Raw genomic sequence first — 21,226 nt, forward strand, 5'->3', positions numbered from 1 at the left:
ATCAGGCAAGCTAGATGTTTTACAATGTTGATTAGTCCTATACTGCAAACAATTGACCCGCCGGACACCCATATAAGTGAAAAACGAGTTTATGATATAAAGCCTGGAACACTATTTTACATATAAACAAAAATATTTTTGCCCAGTTTCGATGTACACTGAATTCTCTATGAATGGTAATACTTTAGCAGTTGAAAGATCATACTGTTTTGTTTCAAACATTACCAAGAGTTCATCAATTTAGAAAAGGTCACCAGTGGCAACGCTGCTCTTAGAATCCCTTGAGTTGCATTTGTTGACTGCACTGGGCAGGTGTCTATCATTTAGTGTCGTTGTGCGGGAGCATTCAGATATTAAAGTACATGTTTTATTATAATCATTTTGTATTTATTCTACAGTTAGGTCACGTTTTTTGAAATTGTGTTGTCAGGTTTTATGATTTGTTATTTCAGCATGGTTAAAGGGGGCGTTAACAAACGATTGTCATAAAAAGGAATTGAGATTTTTACAGGGTTAGTAGTCCAGTCAACTCCTTATATAGATGAGGAAATGGAGACCCAAAGCAGTTAAGCAACTTGCCAGGTCACAAGTGTTATATTACCTCCCATCTCCTTAGAATTTCAGTTTCAATTTTAAAAACCGGAAAGGGACAGAAGCTACGTGGTAATTTATGCGGCGAGCACTCGCTATTTGAATTCTGGCTGCAGAAGACCCTTTGAGGGATGGGTTAAAACCCTGTGTATTATTTAATTCTGTCAGTCTGAAGATTAGAAGACGGGGAAAAGCGTTTACAAAAACCACGTATGCACGGCTGCTCACTTAAAGCCAGGGATCTACTAGTCAATACATTTTCTTCTATTTAAGGGCCTGTGATACTGAAGCAAGAACTAGGGGTGGCCCGCTTCGGAGGGGGCCACAAGAAGGGGTTCCTCCGACGGAAGAAACCCATTTCCTCATGCACTGCAGTGGCCTGAGAGTCACCCCCATCCCAAGCCGACAACGCCGTAGCACTTCCTTTGGCAGGCCCTGACTGCGCCCAGCCACAAACACTGCCGACTCTCTAGGAGAGCCGTTTGCAAGCCCCAAGGTCCCCTAGCTTTGGGAGAAGCAGCAGAGCACCGGAGGCCACGGGCTCTGAGTCGCTGAGCGCCCCGCGGGAGGAAACTAGGGGCCTAATGTACCGTTGTTCCCACGGAGGGCCGGGGTCCCGGGAGGGTACACAAGCAATGGCTCAGGTTCAGCGCTTGATTGTCTCATTGTTTCCTCACCGCGGGGGGCGGGGTGAAACAGGAGGGGCTATTGCGTTCCTAGGCGGCGCCCCCGCTGCCTAGGCAACCGCGCAGTTAAACGTCCAGCCACCCGCACTTGTCCCCAGATCCCCTCCGCTACCCCACCCCCTCCCCGGCCACCATTCCTCCCTCCTTCCTCCTCCTTTCCCCCCTCCTCCTTTTCCCCTTCTTTCCTCCTCTACCCCTCTTCCCTCTCCTGTCCCTTCTCCCCCCAACCCCCCGCCTTCCGAGCACTCAATTAAGGCCAAGGTTTCCAGCTCCACAAAATGGCCACCGCGAGCAACACCTGCGGTCACATGACCAGCCGTCCTCCCGGCTTCGGGTTTTTTCTTGCCTAACTCCGTTTTCGGGGAGGCTGCCCGCGGAAGAACAAGGGCTGATTAGTTCGAAGAAATCTACGGACATCCCCAAGTCGGAGGACTGACAGAAACAAGAACGAGTGCTCGGTTGAAAAAAACAGCAAAAACTGAGAACATAGGGAGAAAAGGGAGAAGAGGCCTAGGTTAAATTTTAAGACCTCCTCGCAGGCGGAGAAAGGGACACAACGAGTTATCGCGAGATCTCAAGAACTCAAAACCAGGCTAGGGTATTAACCGGAGAACAGGGGAACTGAAGCTCAAGCGAACTAGGACAGCATTTGGCGCTCTGAGGTCCAAGGTAGGACGACCAGCCAGGGACGGGACTGACTAGAAATCACGCGAGGTTTGGACTAAACGAGCGCGCAGTAGCTAGGCAGAAGTCGCAGCGGCAGGAGGAGTGCGGGTGTGAGGGGGAGGGCCTGCGTCTTACGTGCTGACGTAGTAGCCTTTCGAGTGGGTATATTAGATCCGTGGCCGCGCCGTGAGCTCCAGAGCCGCAGTTCTCCCGTGAGAGGGCCTATTGCGGTGAATCAAACACAGTCGCTCAGCAGAGGAAGACTCCGAGTTCTCGGTACTCTTCAGGGATGAGTCATGTGGCGGTGGAAAATGCGCTCGGGCTGGACCAGCAGGTGAGCTGCAAGGAGTCTACCGGGGTGGTTGCTGACCTAAGTTGGCTTATGGCGCAGCGCTAACTGGTACTCTTAGTTCCCATTTCCAGGGTGCCTCGAACTGGCCCGTGTCAGCGCTTCGGGGCTGTGGAAGAACGGGGAGGTGGCAGGAACGCTGGTTATGGCCGTCGCTCGGGCCGGGGACCCGGCTTGGCCCGCGGTATTGTCCCTGGGCCGAGCACAATGGCGGCTTTTGTGTGTGCGTGCGCAGGCGGGCGGAGGGGGAGGGGGGTGCGCGCTCTCTCGCGGGGACGCGCACGCGCGAACCTCGACTGGTTAGTGACCCATGGTTGGTGGGGGGGTGGTTCGCAGCGCGGCAGTGCGGGATTGGAGACCCCTTTGGCCTCTAGGGCTTTCAGCTCTCTTCGCGCGCGCTGCCTTGATTCTTGTCCCAGAGACCCGGCGGCGTTGGGGTGTATGTGTGTGCGCGCCCGCGCGCAGCGGCGTGTGTGTGTGTGTGTGTGTGCGCGCGCGCGCGCGCGTGTGAGCAGGAGGGACGCGGCCCTGGAATGTGGGAGGGGGCGGCGCGGGGGGTGGCCTTCGCTCGGGGTAATGGCGGCGGCCTTCTTTGTGTGGGGCTGGGTGGCTGAGCGGCACTGGGGCCCACTAGCGGGAGAGAGCGGGCCCCGGGTCGGCGAGGGCCTGGAAAGGAGGATGGAATGGACATCTTGTTCCTCCCGGGCTTCTTTCCGCAGGCTCTTTCGCTCCAGCCCGGTTTCCGCAGGGGCCATCGCACGCCGGGTGCCGCGGTCGCCGAGGCCGCGTTTCCGGAGTGGAAAGTTTTGTGACGCAGAAGATTCGGGGAGGAGTGGGGGGAAGGGGAGGGAGTACTGGGTCCCTGCATGCGCTGTGGCGTTGGGCTCTAGATAGAGATTGAACGCGGCGGGGAGACATTAGGGAGCTTAGGGACCTGGAGTGGCCCCTTTTCCTTAGTTGCTCCAAGATAGTCTGTGTGTGGCAATTTAGCGAGAGGGCCGCGCATTGTTTTGGGTGGTACGGGTTGCATGACCATTCCGATGCTAGTGACGTTTGATCCAGGAATCGGTCGGAGGAAAAATACCCGGAATGTAGCTTGGGGGAAATAAACACTTTGCTGTTGACTTGTTGCTGCCTGTGCAGTGAAATTGTGAAATAGGTCAGATCTCCGGGTCTGTCTGTCATCTTAACCGGAATCCCCTCTTCGAAGGCTTTGGGGGTAGATTAGAGGAGGACGTGTGATCTGAGCGAGGAGGGGTTATGGGCTTCGGTGGCAGGAAGTCTGCATCCTTCTGCAACAGAAGCACCGTGCTTCAGATAAGCTTTTCTGTGGGTTGTTGGATCCTTTAAGTAAACTTCTGCTTACCACGAACGCCAGAAAAATCCTGAAACGAGGTTTAGTGACACAAATTGATAGTAGATTTTAATGTAGTCGTGTGTAATATATTTTCAGAGATTTAGTCATCTGTTTCTTTGGGGGAGCATTTCCCCCCATTAATGAATCAGTTACATCCTCCAAATTGCTGACACGTCATAATGTTGAATGAAGTACATACATATCTTGTCAGGAGCACAGGCTATCCCCAGTTTTAACATTTTCTATATAGGTGGTGTTGTTTTAAAAAGATTATAGGCAAGAATGAAGCAATGTAATCCTAACAGTTTATAGTAATCTTTAACATGCTTTGTATCATTCTTGTTGCCCAGTGTAAAATTAACAAAACTTGTAACACAAGTGCAAAAGGAGTTTTTGTTCCTATTGCGCTTTAAAGTATCAGTCTGTTAACAGAAAGCATGGCAGCGTTTTTGCTAATACAAACTATGGAAGCGAGGTGCCTAAAAGTCTTACCATACTTATTTTCTGAAGATTAGCATCTGCTTCCAGTTTTCAGTGACTCCATTGATGATGCTTGCAATTTGACAGTATCAGTCTTGAACTTTTAACAGAAGACTTCTGTCACCTTCGTAAACAGGTGGCATCAGTACTGTGTGATTTGGTCTTCTGTGGCTTTCTTAAAAAAATAAACTGTTTCTTTTGACACATGTGTTTTTTTTCCATTGCTTGCAAAGTAGTTTCTGGTTAGTCATAACAGAATGAGAAAACACAGCATGTCTTTGTAGAATGTTGAGGTTTTGAGTTCCAGTGTAAGGGGATGAATAGAAATGGAGATTAAAGCTAGTGAAATGTGTTGTCTTTAAAAAAAAAAAAAGTGTTGAATGTCCCTTGTGCTATTTATGTCCAAAGTCTTCTGAACCTAATCTCGATCTTGAAAATGGGAGAATAAATAGGTAGTACCTGCTTCACAGACTTGTTCTTAAGAGTGCTACCCTAATTAAAAATACTTGTGCAACATTTAGGGATAAAAGAAGTAAGAAATGGTCAGTTAAAATTTTGTTTTTCAGGTCTGCTCTGTAGGCTTAAAATAATTCCAAGTAGGAAGGTGGTGGCAATGGAAACATTTGCCAAATATGATGGAGTAAAGATGAATCCATTGCTTATTTTATATTTTAAAATAATTTCTTGGGTCTTTTTCTATGGAAAATGTTACGGGGGAAATTCATTTTTAAATGAATGACTTAAATTTGGACCCAGTTTCTACGGGATAATACCAGCATCCTAGCGTGCTGCTTTCTATAGTATAAACAGTTAGTGCTATTTTGGGTTTGCTTAGAATTTTACAGTCTTTAAAGCTCATTCTTAGTTCATATTCTCATTAAGAGTTTCACATAAGCCCCACGAAGCAGGCAGGGCAACTATTGCTATTCAGTGCTAGAAGGCAGGACTAGGACTAGTTTTCTCTTAGTGTAATATTTCAGCACACAGACTGCTAACCATTTAACTCTCTTCTCCTAGTTTGCTGGACTAGACCTGAACTCTTCAGATAATCAGAGTGGAGGAAGTACGGCAAGCAGTAAGTAAACCATTTTATGAATTTCTTGAATATTAGAGCTTTAATAACTTAATGTTTCATTGGACTTTTTTAAAGCTTAAGAATTTCTCCTCTACTTTTGACTGTGCAAAGAATTATATAGTCAGTGTTCGTAGAATAATGCAGTGTACTTAGTAATCAATCTAAAGCATTGTGGTCTTTGGGTAATAAAAGGGGCTCATTTTCTTGAGTAAAAACAATCATTAAGAAGAAGTTGATACAACACACAAATTATCTTTGGAAGAGTTTGATTATATCCATTATGAATCTTGAACCCAGCTTAGCCGTGGTGGGAATGTGTTGATATCCCTATTTGTGTGAATTTACCAGAATTAATTTCAATAAAGGGAACATTCACATTCATCAGCTACAGCTAACCCTTTCCTGTGAAGAACATGAGACTTACAAGGTTATACTGAATCTTGAGGTGTTGGTTAGGATTTTAAATGCTGAATTGCATCATTCTTTTGAAAAGGAGTAGATATAAAAGCTTTATTTCATCTTATTTTTTCAGAGTTCTTGTTTTTTTGAGACTTGTTATAGATCAGTAGATTAGTATTAAGGTATGGGTGGTTTATTATTTGGCAGTAGACCTGTTTCAGGTTCCCTCAGGTCAGGTCTCTTCCTGTTAACCACCCCCCCCCCCCCCGAAAAAAAGGAGAGGGGAAATGGCTACAGGCTGTAGGGTGTGAAAGCATTATTTTTTTCAAGCACTGTGTTGGGTGGTAAAGGACCTGGCCTCCTTTTTAGGCACTGGGCACAAAGTTACTTGGTATTTTTTATAGTTCACTTTATTTGTCATGGTAAAGATCTTTTAAGAGTTGATCATCCTAATAGAGATATTTAATATGAATTCAACCCAAAAGTGGAAAGGATAGTTAAATTGCAGATTCATTAGTAATAAAGCAGGTTGATTTTCCTTTACTTAGTAGATACACGTTATTTGCTTTTGCTTCTTATCCATTGTCTAGGCTGTATTCTTGCCTGCTTATAGAACAAGTTGACTATAGACTAATTAGCAAGCCTCAAGTTAAAACTCTCAGTTCCTTGAAATCCTTTTCGCCTTTGCAGTTTTTCCTTAATGTGTATCGTCTGTTTTTTGGAACTTACCAGGATGGAAACAAAAATGTCTCTTAGTACCTGATTGCATGATTTATTACATAGTAGTCTGTGAGGTTATTACAGTAGTACTTAAGTTATTAACCATGTCTGTTTATGACCTTTCTCTGAAATAATAGCAGGCCTTTAAGGAAAGTTGTGTTACATTAACCACTAGTGACAAGTTATATATTTATTTGTGGATTTCAATGATTAGGTTCCAAGTCAAATTTTTATTTACCAAACTTTTCCTCCTCCCCCTCCCTTTTTAAAGTTCTTAAAAAGCAATACCCATTTAAAGTAAAAGCAGATTCATTCCCCCCCCCCTCAGTTTCCAAGTAAGAGACTGGAAGGCTGGATACTAAAAAAATTTTTTCCAGGACCATTTTTTAGTAGCACAAATTGTCGTTTTGGCGTTTAATTTTATATTCTTTCTTTTAGAGGGGCGCTATATTCCTCCTCACTTAAGGAACAGAGAAGCTACTAAAGGTAAGTTGAGCAACTTGGTAGACCTAATTCTTGTTGTGTTCAGAAGCCGGAGCCTAGGGAAGAATGAGGCACTTTGGGAAGTCCGTAAACATTGTGCTCTCCAGTGCCTGTCAGAATTGGTTCAAATATTAGGACTTAACTCACTTTGGGAAAAGTCACGCAGTGAAAAATTCTATTTTCTATGTTGGATTCTTCTGTCAGGCCAAGGGCATGGTTTTGTACAATTTTGCTAGTGGTGTACTTTGTGATTTGTGTTTATAATCATTCACATCATGATTTCAATTTGAAAAAGGTGAGTAGGCACCCTACTATGTAGACCAAATTGCATGGTGATAACCAAGTTATTTCTGTTTTGCAGAGCTGTCAAAAGAAAGATGGGTTATTGCAGAATAGATAACAGATTATAAACAAATTGTAACATTGGGCATGCTCCCAGTAAGTTGGGAGTGATTCTCTGGTTTCATCTCCTTGCCCTTAACTGCTTCATTTGAAAGATTTTGTCTGAAAGTATCACAGCACCTGGTCTTTCCTGATTGTGTTTGTAATGTAGTGATAGATAACTAGTAGATAATTAATTATGGGACAGTTGTTTGGATGCTGTATATTCCATAAAATAGGTGATCTGAGATTTGGAGGAAAAGTGAAAGTTTGGAAAACAATTTAAAGGTTAAGAAGAAGGAAGGTGATAAAGAAGGCAGAATCGGAAGGGTAGAGAAGTCCACAGAAACCTGTGGTTTGCTGTCATTCCTCCATATGCATGTGCAGTCTTTATATTAGCTTCAATGTCCCTGCAATACCTGGATATAAAATCCATATTACAATTTCTTAATTATTGTATCATTGTTCTTAGTTACTGCATATTTTGTCTATCGTCATGGGTTCTCTCATTTTTAAGAGTGTTCTAGCTGAAATTGGCCCCATGTATATTTCGTGCTTTTCCCTCTTCATCCCAGTGACAAGAGATCAAAGGGAAGAGGCAGTATAGAGGTTTTAGGACTGAAAGAGATCTTAGAAATGTAATATTGCTGGCTAAGGCTGTTGATCACCTGGCTGGCTAATGGTAGAGGCATCAGGCTGAGGGAAAGTAACTTGTAAACTAGCTCTATAATAAAGTGCTCCTGAAACTAGTTTAAACCCTCTACTGCTTGTCTTTAAACCTTCTACCTGTTGGGGTCATTACCTTTCTCATTCCCTGTTATTGAATGTTTATAGTACCTAAGAATCTGTCCAGACTAACCGTGTGCAGGGATGAGGATTTTCCTTTTTTCTAGGTATTCCTGATTCTTGTCTGATAGTATGCATTTCATGTGAACAGAGCACTGTTCTACTTTTTACTATTGAAACTGGAAAACGCTGTATTAAATCAAGTAAACCGACACCTTTAGGAAGGTCTTAAATAAACTACCTCTAAGAAACACTGAAACAGTGGCAACTGTTTCCTAGTAAACTGGGTTCACACCTATAAAATGAAATTAAATTGTGGTGGTCATAATAACAATTGTTTTATAGGCAAAGCGATTGACCTTATTAGAGGTGGTATCTTATTTAGAACACCTTTGGACTGTCAAATTGCCTGGATTAGTGCACAGTATTTTCTAGTGGAGAGAATTAAAAATACAAAAAATTTTGTTGGCCAGTTGTAAACCAGCTCTAAATCTTGGTTCTCTTCTAGTACCATGATAGGAATATTTCCATTGTCCTTCCAGTTCACAGAGATAAGATAAAGTTAGAGGGCTTCGAATTCAGAGATCTAGGTATTGTAAATTTCTAATTAAAATGCAATAACATGGGTTTGCTTTTTTTTTTATTGAAGGATTCTACGATAAAGACAGTTCAGGGTGGAGTTCTAGTAAAGATAAGGATGCATACAGCAGTTTTGGATCTCGTAGTGATTCAAGAGGGAAGTCTAGTTTCTTTAGTGATCGTGGAAGTGGATCAAGGGGAAGGTAAGTGATTTTTATTGATCTTCTCGTCTTATGTGTATGCAATTTAGGAATTGGTCTTTAATTGGTAAGTACTCATTCTTGTACTCTGACCAGTAAGCATGATGTTTTTTTTCCTTTAATAGACAACCTACTTGGATGTTAAGCATTATGTCTGTGTAATCCTATTTTCCTAGCTGCAAGAGGTCTTAACTAAAATGAACTTGTTACATAGAAATTGGATGAGAATAAGAATGTGCCCCTGGGCATAATGAAATCAGTTATTTTTATATTTCTTTAGCTTTATTTATATGTAAAGGAGTAAGTTTATCTGGTGAATGGCCTAATATGGTTGAGATTTTTTGTGGATATTCTATATGACAATTTTTAAACACCTTATATTTTTGATTACACAAGTGGTGAACTGACCTCATGCGCCTAATAGCTGTGGTTAGTCCTGTGTGTCCTGATTTTTCGCAAACAGGCCTAAAACTTAAAACATCTTAATTCAGGTAAGGATTATTTTCTACCTATTATCCAGAGTCTGTCACACAGGTGAATTGATTGTCCTTTTAAATGACATCCTAGCATAACTGGGACAATTGATGTTTGGTGTGCTATTTTCTTCTCTTTCCTGCCACTAAAATGTATTTGGGATAGAAGTTTAGATAAAGGTGTAAGTTATGTGCTGATACCAAATATTTTAAGACACTGTTCTTAATTTCAGCATATATGAGACCTGTGTAGGCTGTTTAATATTACAGAAATGAAGAAGGATACATATTTAGCATATATAAATGACACATACAATCTGATTAATTAAAAGGCCTTATTTGTCAAATCAGAGTAAGCAAAATTGACATCCTTGAAGTTAGCTGTAATGAGCAGTTCAAGTTCTCTCCAGGTGCTGTTCTAGAGTAGTCTAGGAATCTGATAGTGGTTAAATGATATGATTCTGAGTAGTTGCTTATGCTGTTCAGGTTTGATGATCGTGGACGGAGTGACTACGATGGCATTGGCAGCCGTGGTGACAGAAGTGGTTTTGGCAAATTCGAACGTGGTGGAAATAGTCGCTGGTGTGACAAATCAGATGAAGATGATTGGTCAAAACCACTCCCACCAAGTGAACGCTTGGAACAGTAAGTTTTTGAAATGTATGTTAATTGTGATATTAAAGCCTCATCAGCTAGTATAACAAACTTACCAATCCTTTGATTTCAGGGAACTCTTCTCTGGAGGAAACACTGGAATTAACTTTGAGAAATATGACGACATTCCAGTTGAGGCAACAGGCAACAACTGTCCTCCGCATATTGAAAGTGTAAGTATTTGTGCTTGACCTTTTAAGACACAGAGAGAAGTGTAAACTTTTTCACAGCACATCAGAATGAAGTGGGCTTCCTTTTTTTTTTTTTGAAGTGGGCTTCCTAAAAGCAAATGCAGACTGTGCCTACTTTAATATAACTCTTCAGTTATATTAAAAACCTGCTTCATTGGTTTGTGGAAAGGGAATGATTGAGTTCAGTGCCACCATTACTAATAATTGAAAATAGAAAATGGGTCAAATACAGGAAGAACCCAGACTCTCCAATGTATATTAAACCTGGGGTTGATTTTTCTCAAAATGTAATGTCGGGTCACGTAAAGCAGCTGTACAGTACAAATCAGCTGTTAGGGTTTTCCCACCTGTTATTGTATTAGTGTAAAGCAAAAATGGCTCCAGATAGCATTTCTAGCTATTTAACCCCATTGAATTTCTTTGACAGTTCAGTGACGTTGAGATGGGAGAAATTATTATGGGCAATATTGAGCTTACTCGTTACACTCGCCCAACTCCAGTGCAAAAGCATGCTATTCCTATTATCAAAGAGAAAAGAGACTTAATGGCTTGTGCTCAAACAGGTAAGTTTACTTGATAAAGGTAAAAAATTGTCAAGAATACCATTAATTGGGTTTGCTCTTGTAAATATAGTACCAAAAAAACCAGACAGGGTATCTTAAGTTTCACGGGGAAGCTTGAGTCCCAGATGTACCCTCACCTGTATACTTTGATACAGGTATGCAATAGCTGGCTGATAGTTCTTGTTTTAGACCTTTGGATTTTATGTAATCTTTACTGTTCTCATTAGGGCCTGTAGAAAGTCCTCAGCCCAGTACTGCTGCAAGAGGGTTAGATTATTGTCAGTGCATTGGTGGGAAATGAGCACTTATATTATAGCACTTTATCTGGAATAAGGAGGATAAGATTAGAATAGTCTGATCTATAGGAATGTGGCCAAGGGAAAGGTGCCTTCATGGGAAAGGAGCACCTCCCATCTTTTGGGAATGGGGTTAGTTAGAACCTCTAAGTTGAATACAAGCTTTGCTATATTGGTGAGTTTGACCAATATGAAAGAGGGTGAATCCCCCTCCCCATTAAAAGTATAAAATAATCATCTGGTATTTTTTTCTTCTCTATGGAAGAGTGAGAATGTCATTCTTTGTACATCATCAGTATCTACAGTACCTACAAGGAAGTGTTAGAAATTGAAATTGACATCACTTTTGAGGCAAAATTGCTATTCTCTTTACACACACAAATGCAGAAAAGTGAGTACTACATTGTTCTTGATCAGAGTTTGGTTACTTTCTCTTTAAGGGAACAAAATAAACATTTTTGGTTTTATGGGCCAGATGGTCTCCATCGCCAATCTCATTTCTGCTTTTGTAGTGTGAAAGCACCTATAGACCATATGTAAATTTGGCATCGGTCTATTCCAGTAAAGTTTTATTTACAAAGATAAATAGGCTGGGACTTCGTTTGCTGACTTCTGTTAGAGCTGGGTCGAAGAAGTCACTTGATGTTTTTAATTTAGGTGTTAATTTTTAGAAAATGTATTTGGGCATGAAGTAGACCTAATAACTAGTAATAGGGCACTAAAACTCACGTACCAATATTTATTCAAAAATAATAAGCAGGTGGTTGAATTAGAATATGCTTTTTCTTAAACAGGGTCTGGAAAAACTGCAGCGTTTCTCTTACCCATCTTGAGTCAGATTTATTCAGATGGTCCAGGCGAGGCTTTGAGGGCCATGAAGGTAAATATTTGTAAAGTGGGACTTCATTTATTTATTTTAAAGTAAGCTCTATGCCCAGTGTGGGGCTTGAACTCACTGCCCCGAGATCAAGAGTTGCATGCTCTACTGACTGAGCCAGCCAGGCACCCCACTGGGACATCATTGTAGAACTTTGTAGGTAGCTGTTGAGAGAACTTTCAAAGAACTTCCTACTTGCTCCAAATTATTTAATGAAAAAGAGTTTTCAAGTGTAATCTATAGATTACAGAAGGGGGGATTATGTTGTAATGGGTCTTTAAGAGAGGATGTTAAGAGTTTAACTTACTTTAATTGTTTCTTAGGAAAATGGAAGGTATGGGCGTCGCAAGCAATACCCAATCTCCTTGGTATTAGCACCAACTAGAGAATTGGCAGTACAGATCTATGAGGAAGCCAGGAAAGTAAGTATGCGTTTCTGGGCTTATTGGCTTTCTCGTTGATTGTAATGAAATGTTTTATGACCGTGTAAAAGTGTTGGCCTTAAAGTTGATAAAATTTCTTTGCTTTCATAGTTTTCATACCGATCTAGAGTTCGACCTTGCGTGGTTTATGGTGGTGCTGATATCGGTCAACAGATACGAGACTTAGAGCGTGGATGCCACTTGTTAGTAGCTACTCCAGGACGTCTAGTGGATATGATGGAGAGAGGAAAGATTGGATTAGACTTTTGCAAGTATGTTATTTTTAAGTGCATAAGATGTAATAATTTTTTAAATTACTGGCCATTAGTTTTGTAGTAGTTATCAACATTGTTGACATCTTAAGATTGAGAAGTGATTTTATTTTAGTCCTCTAACTTTTCTAAGAAGTTTGCTAATTGTAATTTTAATGTTGAAAAATTAAGGACTTTTTTTAGTAGAGGCTGAGAATGAATGACCAGACTGGGACAGAGTGAGAAGTAGTAAGAGCTAGTTTTGCTGTATACTTGTAAATGATGGCAAAATCCTCGGCTGGGTCTCATGTACATGTGTCAAATCATGCAGTGTGAGGAATTCATCAAAATACATCAATTTCGATAATAGCTATACTAAAACGGTCTTTTCTTCTCAAATTCTAAACTGAGTATTTTTATGGCAGATACTTGGTGTTAGATGAAGCCGATCGGATGTTGGATATGGGTTTTGAACCTCAGATACGTAGAATAGTTGAACAAGATACTATGCCACCAAAAGGTGTCCGCCACACTATGATGTTTAGTGCTACTTTTCCTAAGGAAATACAGGTATTGTTTGATGCTGCAACTTTTATTACTTAGGAACTTGTTGATCTCAGCAGATAGTAAACATTTTTTTTTCTTTCAGATGCTGGCTCGTGATTTCTTGGATGAGTATATCTTTTTAGCTGTAGGAAGAGTTGGCTCTACCTCTGAGAATATTACACAGAAAGTAGTTTGGGTGGAAGAGTCCGACAAACGGTCGTTTTTGCTTGATCTTCTAAATGCAACAGGTAAAATGACAAATGTGTTAGCATCATGCTGGTGGCTTAGGTAATGAGAACCCCTTTGGATTGCCTTTACTGCTTTTCCTCCCCATTTAGAACATTTGTTTAAAGTCTGTTTTTTTTATTTGTCTCTTTGCATGTTTACTAAATGTAAAGAGAACTGAGTCACTATTAGTGACAAAAACCTGGTAATTTTTCACAATCAGGCAAGGATTCACTGACCTTAGTGTTTGTGGAGACCAAAAAGGGTGCAGATTCTCTGGAAGATTTCTTGTACCATGAAGGGTATGCTTGTACCAGTATCCATGGAGACCGATCTCAGAGAGATAGAGAAGAGGCCCTTCACCAGTTCCGCTCAGGAAAAAGCCCAATTCTAGTGGCTACAGCAGTATGTATAAGACAATTCTTATTTTCAAGTTCAGCATGTTCAACTTTTGGCTTTAAGTGTGCCATGTATAACAGAAGTCGTTTTCTAGGTAGCAGCAAGAGGACTGGATATTTCAAATGTGAAACATGTTATCAATTTTGACTTGCCAAGTGATATCGAAGAATATGTACATCGCATTGGCCGTACAGGACGTGTAGGGAACCTTGGTAAGTGTTGGGTTACTTGATGGTCTGGTGGTGGTTTTCCAGTGGGATGTGTGCAGCCAAGAACTTTCCAGGATCTTAAGTCTAAGAACTCCTCTGTTTCTAAGGAATGCGGTTAAAATCTATCTCAGCAATACAAGCGACTTGTCATCTCTTGGTATTCTACTTAATATGCTGTGTAGGAAAGTAAGAATACTATGCTTTTTTTTGTGGAAGACCTTAATTTATGTACTTTTTGGAACTGGTTTAGGCCTTGCCACCTCATTCTTTAATGAGAGAAATATAAACATTACCAAGGATTTGTTGGATCTTCTTGTTGAAGCTAAACAAGAAGTGCCATCTTGGTTAGAAAACATGGCTTATGAACACCACTACAAGGGTAGCAGTCGTGGACGATCTAAGAGGTAAGGCGTGCACGTGGTGCATAAAGAGAGGGATGGGTGCCATATCCACAGTTCACTTCTCCAGTATTTAAGTTGAGGGGTCTTCATATTTCTTAGGTTGCCTGGATCCTTTGGGTGAGGGGTGTTAGAAAGGGTTGACACCGAGTTAAAGCCAGCCATTGGTGGCTACGGCCTTTAAGATCACTATTTAGGGGCGCCTGGGTGGCACAGCGGTTAAGCGTCTGCCTTCGGCTCAGGGCGTGATCCCAGCGTTCTGGGATCGAGCCCCACATCGGGCTCCTCCGCTATGGGCCTGCTTCTTCCTCTCCCACTCCCCCTGCTTGTGTTCCCTCTCTCGCTGGCTGTCTCTATCTCTGTCGAATAAATAAATAAAATCTTAAAAAAAAAAAATCACTAGGGAAGAGGGCTGGATAGGGGAAACCTTTGCATTGCAAAATCAGAAATTGGCCACTGGAAAGTTTTAACAAGAATGGGGTTACTTGGTGGAGTTTCATCTTCCCGTGAGCCACCAACACACCTTGTTGTTGCAGTAGTAGATTCAGTGGAGGATTTGGTGCCCGAGACTATCGACAAAGCAGCGGTGCCAGCAGTTCCAGCTTCAGCAGCAGCCGCGCAAGCAGCAGCCGCAGTGGTGGAGGCGGCCACGGCAGCAGCAGGGGGTTTGGTGGAGGTAATGTGGATTTCTTAACCTGGCTTTGGGAAGGGCTTCTTCCTCGTAGTCCTCTTTTTCAAAGTGTAATTAAAAACATCGGGGAAGTTCAGCCCTGTAGATTGCTTTTTGTAATTTGATATCAAAGTACTTAAAGAAGGGAAAGATTGTATTTAACGGTGAATGACTTAATTAATTTCTCTCTTTTTTAAATCTCTCATTAGGTGGCTATGGAGGCTTTTACAACAGTGATGGATATGGAGGAAATTATAACTCCCAGGGGGTTGACTGGTGGGGTAACTGAACCTGCTTTGCAGTAGGTCACCCTGCCAAACAAGCTAATATGGAAACCACATGTAACTTAGCCAGACTATACCTTGTGTAGCTTCAAGAACTCGCAGTACATTACCAGCTGTGATTCTCCACTGAAATTTTTTTTTTAAGGGAGCTCAAGGTCACATGAAGAATTGAAAGGAACAATCAGCAGCCCTGTTCAGAAGGTGGTTCGAAGACTTCATTGCTGTAGTTTGGATTAACTCCCCTCCCGCCAACCCCCATCCCAAACTGCATTTATAATTTTGTGACTGAGGATCATTTGTTTGTTAATGTACTGTGCCTTTAACTTTAGACAACTTTTTATTTTGATGTCCTGTTGGCTCAGTAATGCTCAAGATATCAATTGTTTTGACAAAATAAATTTACTGAACTTGGGCTAAAATCAAACCTTGGCACACAGGTGTGATACAACTTAACAGGAATCATCGATTCATCCATAAATATTATAAGGAAAAAACTTATGCGGTAGCCTGCATTAGGGCTTTTTGATACTTGCAGATTGGGGGAAAACAACGAACGTCTTGAAGCATATTAATGGGATTAGTTTCTAATGTGGCAAACTGTATTAAGTTAAAGTTCTGATTTGCTCACTCTATCCTGGATAGGTATTTAGAACCTGATCGTCTTTAAACAAGCCATTCCAGTCATGATGAGGTGATGTATGAATACATGCATACATTCAAAGCACTGTTTTCAAAGTTAATGCAAGTAAATACAGCAATTCCTCTTTCAATGTTTAGGCAGATCATTAACTATGAGCTAGCCAAATGTGGGCATATTATTACAGGGAAAGTTTAAAGGTCTGATAACTTGAAATAGGTTTTTAGGAGAATTCATCTACTTAGACTTTTTAAATGCCTGCCATAAATGAAATTGAAATGGTAGAATGGCTGACCACAGCAATGACCAGCCCTCCTCGGGGCCCTGGGTGATTTTTGGTCTAATAACGCATGCTAGTGTTGATGTTTTTTGGTCAAGAGGGTATGAACAGGAAGAATTAATGCAGCAGGCTTTATTTTAAATGCCGATTCACATTACTCTGTTCAAGCTGCGTTGAGATGTTAAACTGGCTTACTATAGACTTCGTAAAAATGGCTCCAGAAGAGTAACAAACTGAAATCTTTGAGATCACACAGGTTGGAAATATGTACATAACTGCACAAGGTGTCGATTCTGCTCTACAGTGCAGTTTTAGTCAGTTTTAGTTGCATAGGTTTCCATTGTATTTATAGTCTGTTTATGCTAAATCTGGCCAAAGATGAGCATTGTCCACCACTAAAATGCCTCTGCCACTTTGAATTCTGTGCTAATTTTGTGGCCAGAATGCGGTGATCAAAACGCTCAATCTTTTTACAGTGGCATAGGAAGATGGCAAAAATTTCCTAAAGTGCAATAGATTTTCAAGTGTATTGTGCCTTGTTCTAAAACTTTTATTAAGTAGGTGCACTTGACAGTATTGAGGTCATTTGTTATGGTGCTATTTCAATTAGTCTAGGTTTAGGCCCTTGTACATTTTGCCCATAACTTTTTACAAAGTACTTCTTTTATTGCACATTCAGAGAATTTTATATATATGTCTTGTGTGCGTGTCCTTAAACTTCCAATCTTATTTTGTCTCTTGGAGATTGTTGAACGCAGCTTGTCTAGGAAGGGGATGGGACTAGATTCTAAAATTTATTTGGGACCACGGGAATAATAGTTGGGAAGAAAACTATTTGCACACGACAGATTTCTAGATACTTTTTGCTGCTAGTTTTATGTAATATTTATTGAACATTTTGACAAATATTTATTTTTGTAAGCCTAAAAGTGATTCTTTGAAAGTTTAAAGAAACTTGACCAAAAGACAGTACAAAAACACTGGCACTTGAATGTTGAATGTCACCGTATGCGTGAAATTATATATTTCGGGGTAGTGTGAGCTTTTAATGTTAAGTCATATTAAACTCTTAAGTCAAATTAAGCAGACCCGGCATTGGCAGTGTAGCCATAACTTTCTGATGTTAGTAAAAACAAAATTGGCGACTTGAAATTAAATCATGCCAAGGTTTTGATACACTTGTCTTAAGATATTAATGACACACTTCAAAAACACTGAAAAGAAGTGTCCAGATTCTCAGATGTTTGTTGCGTGAGTTTTGTTTAGTTGTGTGTATTTTTTTTCAGTGAATGTCTGGCACATTGCAATCCTCAAACATGTGGTTATATTTGTTGTATTGGCATATTCAGTGACTTGTACATTCAGCGGTAGCGTTTGAGCAAGTTTTATCAATAAGCAAGCAATATTTTCAGTTAATAAGGTTTCAAAAATCACATTAAGAATGGATTTAAACTTGCTGAATGTAAAGATTGAACTTCAAGTCACTGTAGCTTTAGTAATTGCTTATTGTATTAGTTTAGATGCTAGCACTGCATGTGCTGTGCATATTCTGATTTTATTAAAATAAAAAGTTGAACTGCACAGTCTCCTTTGTTGTTGTCAATTGTGGTTTATTATTATAGGTGAAAATAAAGTTGTGCTCTTGCCTGAAGAATTGTAAGGTGTAATTTTTTTGGTTTGCCGTCCAGTGCTAATTTGGAGGTGCCTCTTGGAGACAGAATTACTCTGATACCATACCATAAGTATTTGTAATAAAAGATGAAGTTGGCCCAAAAAAGTTGTTGGAATAGATGGGAATCTAAGAGGTCCTTAGTGATGTACAGCGTGTATTGCAAATTGGTTTGTATTCTGAGCAGCTTAATACGGGTGGGAATCTCTTTGTTTGAAGCACTTGATGTGAAGGTCACCTGAACAGTGGAAGAAGTTGGGTAAAAATTAAATGTACTAGTAATCCAAGTGATCGGGGATCAAGAATGTACTGGGGGAGGGGGTGGTGGGGTGCTCCTGGCTGGCTCCGTCGGTAGAACATGTGGTTCAGTGTCAGGGTTGAGAGTTCGAGCCCCACGTTGGGCATGGAGCCTACTTTTAAATGTATTTGGGGTCAGGGTGATAGAGATGGCATGGGCATCCTTCCTCCCCCTTTGGTGTCTTTGCTTGCCTCCGTTACTCCCCATTGCTGCAGGCCCCTACTGCCAATTAAGAGTGGATAAGATCCCTTCTAAGAAGTTAAGTTGAACCATATGAAAGGACTGTTCTGTGTTGGGGGTCAAACATGGTGAAGTGTGGGCAATGAGATACAATTAAACCTAAGGAAAGTACTTAATTTCCGCTTGTTTCACTTGGAGTTCTTTGCAGTATGACTGAGAACAATTTTTTATTAGCTTTGTAATGAAATAGTTGCTTCTGGATAGTTGCCATTTTCAGAGTCATGATCTCAAAGCAGCAAGCCTAAATTTTTAGGGCAGAATTTTGAAGCCTAATATGCCATATTGGTTTTAGAGGTAGGAAAGAGGGAGGGGAGCCTGAATTCAGTCAAAAGTGTGGAAAGAGGTTATGTAAGGATGGCTGGATTGACAAGATAGTGGCCAAAGGTGACAGTGAAATTGGATTCTAAGGATGGTTCAAGTTCCCCTTTATGTAAATTAAGAGTGAACACAAGCTATGGGGGGATGGACTGTCTAAATTCTTAATTGAGATTATTTCTAGTCTGGCAGGGTTAAGATTATAACTCAGGTTTATTTGCATACTATGTTAATTTTTGTAGTTCATTGTAATTTAAATGATAAGTTTACATATATACTTAAATGTAAGTCATTCTCCCCCTACCCCCTCCACCCACTGTTAATGTTTCCTGGGTTTGTTCTTAACCATCTCTTGGCTGAATTTTTTTCAATACCAGATAATTTTTTTCTAAAATGACTTACAGGGACCATGTTTGAAAATGTTCAATGTCTTTGCTTAAAACTATATAAATGTTTTTTTTCTATTATGGGTGGCTGTTTCTCTTGTCCCTATGCTCCTAAGTGACCTGGTTGAATGGTCACAGGCTTGTTCTCTTTGAAGCTCTCTTTGAAGAACTAAGCAATCTGGGTGTTGACAGTGGTCTTACTGCCTGCCCACTGGAATGCAGAGGTTCCGTTCACTGCATTTTAGGAATATCTCCGAATTTTTTCTCTTCTGTTCTCGTTGAACACGATTCCGGGTATGTTCAAACCTGCTTTGCTTCAGATCTTGTCCTCATTTCAGTTGATCTACTTTTCAGCATGTTCAGTCTGTTTCTAATGTTGTTTCCTCTGTAATGACTATTCTCCATTTCTTTCCTCCTTTTCATTGTTGATTTTTACCCCCCGCCCCCTGCCAGTTTTTCCTACCTATACCTGACTGGGTTGTCTGAAGGATAATTCTGAAATAGGATTATTTTGACACAGGGCACTATGTTTAATTACAGTGCGGAAGAATATTTCATGACCTGCAAACATGTTTATTATGGGAGAAAACACCATAAAACAGATGAACACATTTACTTTAAGAGGAGAAGCCTCAAAACAGGTGTTAAATGTAGAATTACTATATGACTCAGCAATTTTACTCCTAGGAGAATTCTACCCAGGAGAGAGAAAACAAGCTTACAGCTTATGTCTGCAAGCAGATGTTCATAGCATTCACGATAACCAAAAAGTGGAAACCACCCAAATGCCAATCAGCTGGCAGATGGACAAACAAAATGTGTATACATGGAATGGAATGCTGTTTGGCCATAAAAAGAAGGAAGTACTGATGCTATCTCTGTCCTCTGGGGACATGACCACATCCCTAATTTCCTTTCCCCTCTTCAAAGGATCATTAGGGGGGCCTGTTAGTACTGTGACACATGTCTGTATTCTGACTTAAGGCTTTCTGTGGCTGTCTGTCCGTTTTCAGTCCTGATTTTATTGTGTTAGCAGATCTAGTCATGGTTTATAATTTGAGGGTTCCTGTTTTCCCCGTTTCCTTGTTACACTGAAGATGACCTTTTACTTTTTAAAAAGTAGGTTCCACGCCCAAAGTGGGGCTTGAACTCACGACCCTGAGATCAAGTGTGGCACCCTGACATTTTACTTTTTAAGAGCTAAGTGGAGTAAAAATGCCTCTCCCATCTTTGGAAGAAAGAGGAAATCCTCATTCTTCCCTTTCCGCTCTTAATTCTACTCCACATTCGCCTAGATTTTCAACAGCCCGTCTCATTTACCTGACATCAGTTGGTTAGTTGTACACAGAATGGTCTCTGAACCTCTACTCCTGACCCACTCACCTGATAGGATCCTAGTGGGTTATCTGGTAGACATTTGGATGGCCAAGGTTGATTTAGGGCTCATTCAAAAGCTGATTTGGGGTCTGCTGAGTGTTGGGGAATGTAGTGATGATTTCAAATGTAGCCCTTGTCCTCTTGGAACCTAGTTTTTCTTTCGTGGTTCCCCAACTTGATGTTGCAACAGGAGACTCGGGAAATGATTCTGTAGCAACTCCTAATAGAATCCATCCCTGGGGTTCACTCAGGAGTCTTTTTCGCTTTTTGCTTTTGTTTTTAATTTCCCCAGGCAATTATGATGCAGCAAACTTAGGTATGGAGTCTGCTGTTCTCTACCCTTTATCATCTGTTCTAAAACTTCCAATTACCACGATCATGTTTCAGGGACTTCATGGCAGAAGCATCTCTGTATTCCAAATTACAGTAGATGCCACAACCAAATTAATGGCGCTCTACTAAGTTGGTCCAATGGTGTGGCACCAGTCTACCTTGCAGCTTATAACTTCTTCCCCATACCTTATACCGTAGCTGAATACGATGCTACTGTGTAGACACATCCTGCACTCTGCCTTTGCCAGAGTTTTTGTTCACCCTGTTCCTTCTGACTAGAATTGGAGCTGAGTTAATATTTAATTTTATATATTGCACTCGGAATATTAAGCCGCCATTTACAATTATTAGCGATGTAGAGAAAATAATTGCTCTAATGGGTTGAGGAAGGAGTAGGTTTCAACTGGAGTGTGCAGAATGAGCTCAACTCTTTGGAGAAGATGTAGAAAACTAGAAGGAAATCTGCATAAATAGTGGCAGT

General features: G+C 40.9%; 1 protein-coding gene across 3 annotated transcripts; it reads left to right on the forward strand.

Moving 5' to 3' along the window:
* Nucleotides 1-1,327: 1,327 nt before the first annotated feature.
* Nucleotides 1,328-17,778, forward strand: DDX3X (DEAD-box helicase 3 X-linked). Of its 3 annotated transcripts, none has more exons than XM_026513320.4 (17): nt 1,328-2,277; nt 5,147-5,204; nt 6,762-6,809; nt 8,623-8,755; nt 9,712-9,870; nt 9,953-10,052; nt 10,498-10,633; nt 11,724-11,809; nt 12,130-12,228; nt 12,340-12,500; nt 12,905-13,049; nt 13,129-13,273; nt 13,474-13,655; nt 13,744-13,861; nt 14,109-14,262; nt 14,793-14,932; nt 15,136-17,778. In XM_026513320.4, the coding sequence occupies exons 1-17, from the start codon at nt 2,233-2,235 to the stop codon at nt 15,213-15,215; spliced, it is 1,989 nt and encodes a 662-aa protein (XP_026369105.1). In that variant the 5' UTR covers nt 1,328-2,232; the 3' UTR covers nt 15,216-17,778. The 3 variants fall into 3 exon arrangements, with proteins under 3 accessions (XP_026369105.1, XP_026369106.1, XP_057166847.1); XM_026513321.4 differs by having other exon boundaries at nt 1,362-2,277; nt 14,796-14,932; XM_057310864.1 differs by having other exon boundaries at nt 2,120-2,277; nt 14,793-17,778.
* Nucleotides 17,779-21,226: the final 3,448 nt, after the last annotated feature.

The sequence above is a fragment of the Ursus arctos genome, chromosome X, assembly GCF_023065955.2.
Source record: "Ursus arctos isolate Adak ecotype North America chromosome X, UrsArc2.0, whole genome shotgun sequence".
Taxonomy (NCBI): domain Eukaryota; kingdom Metazoa; phylum Chordata; class Mammalia; order Carnivora; family Ursidae; genus Ursus; species Ursus arctos.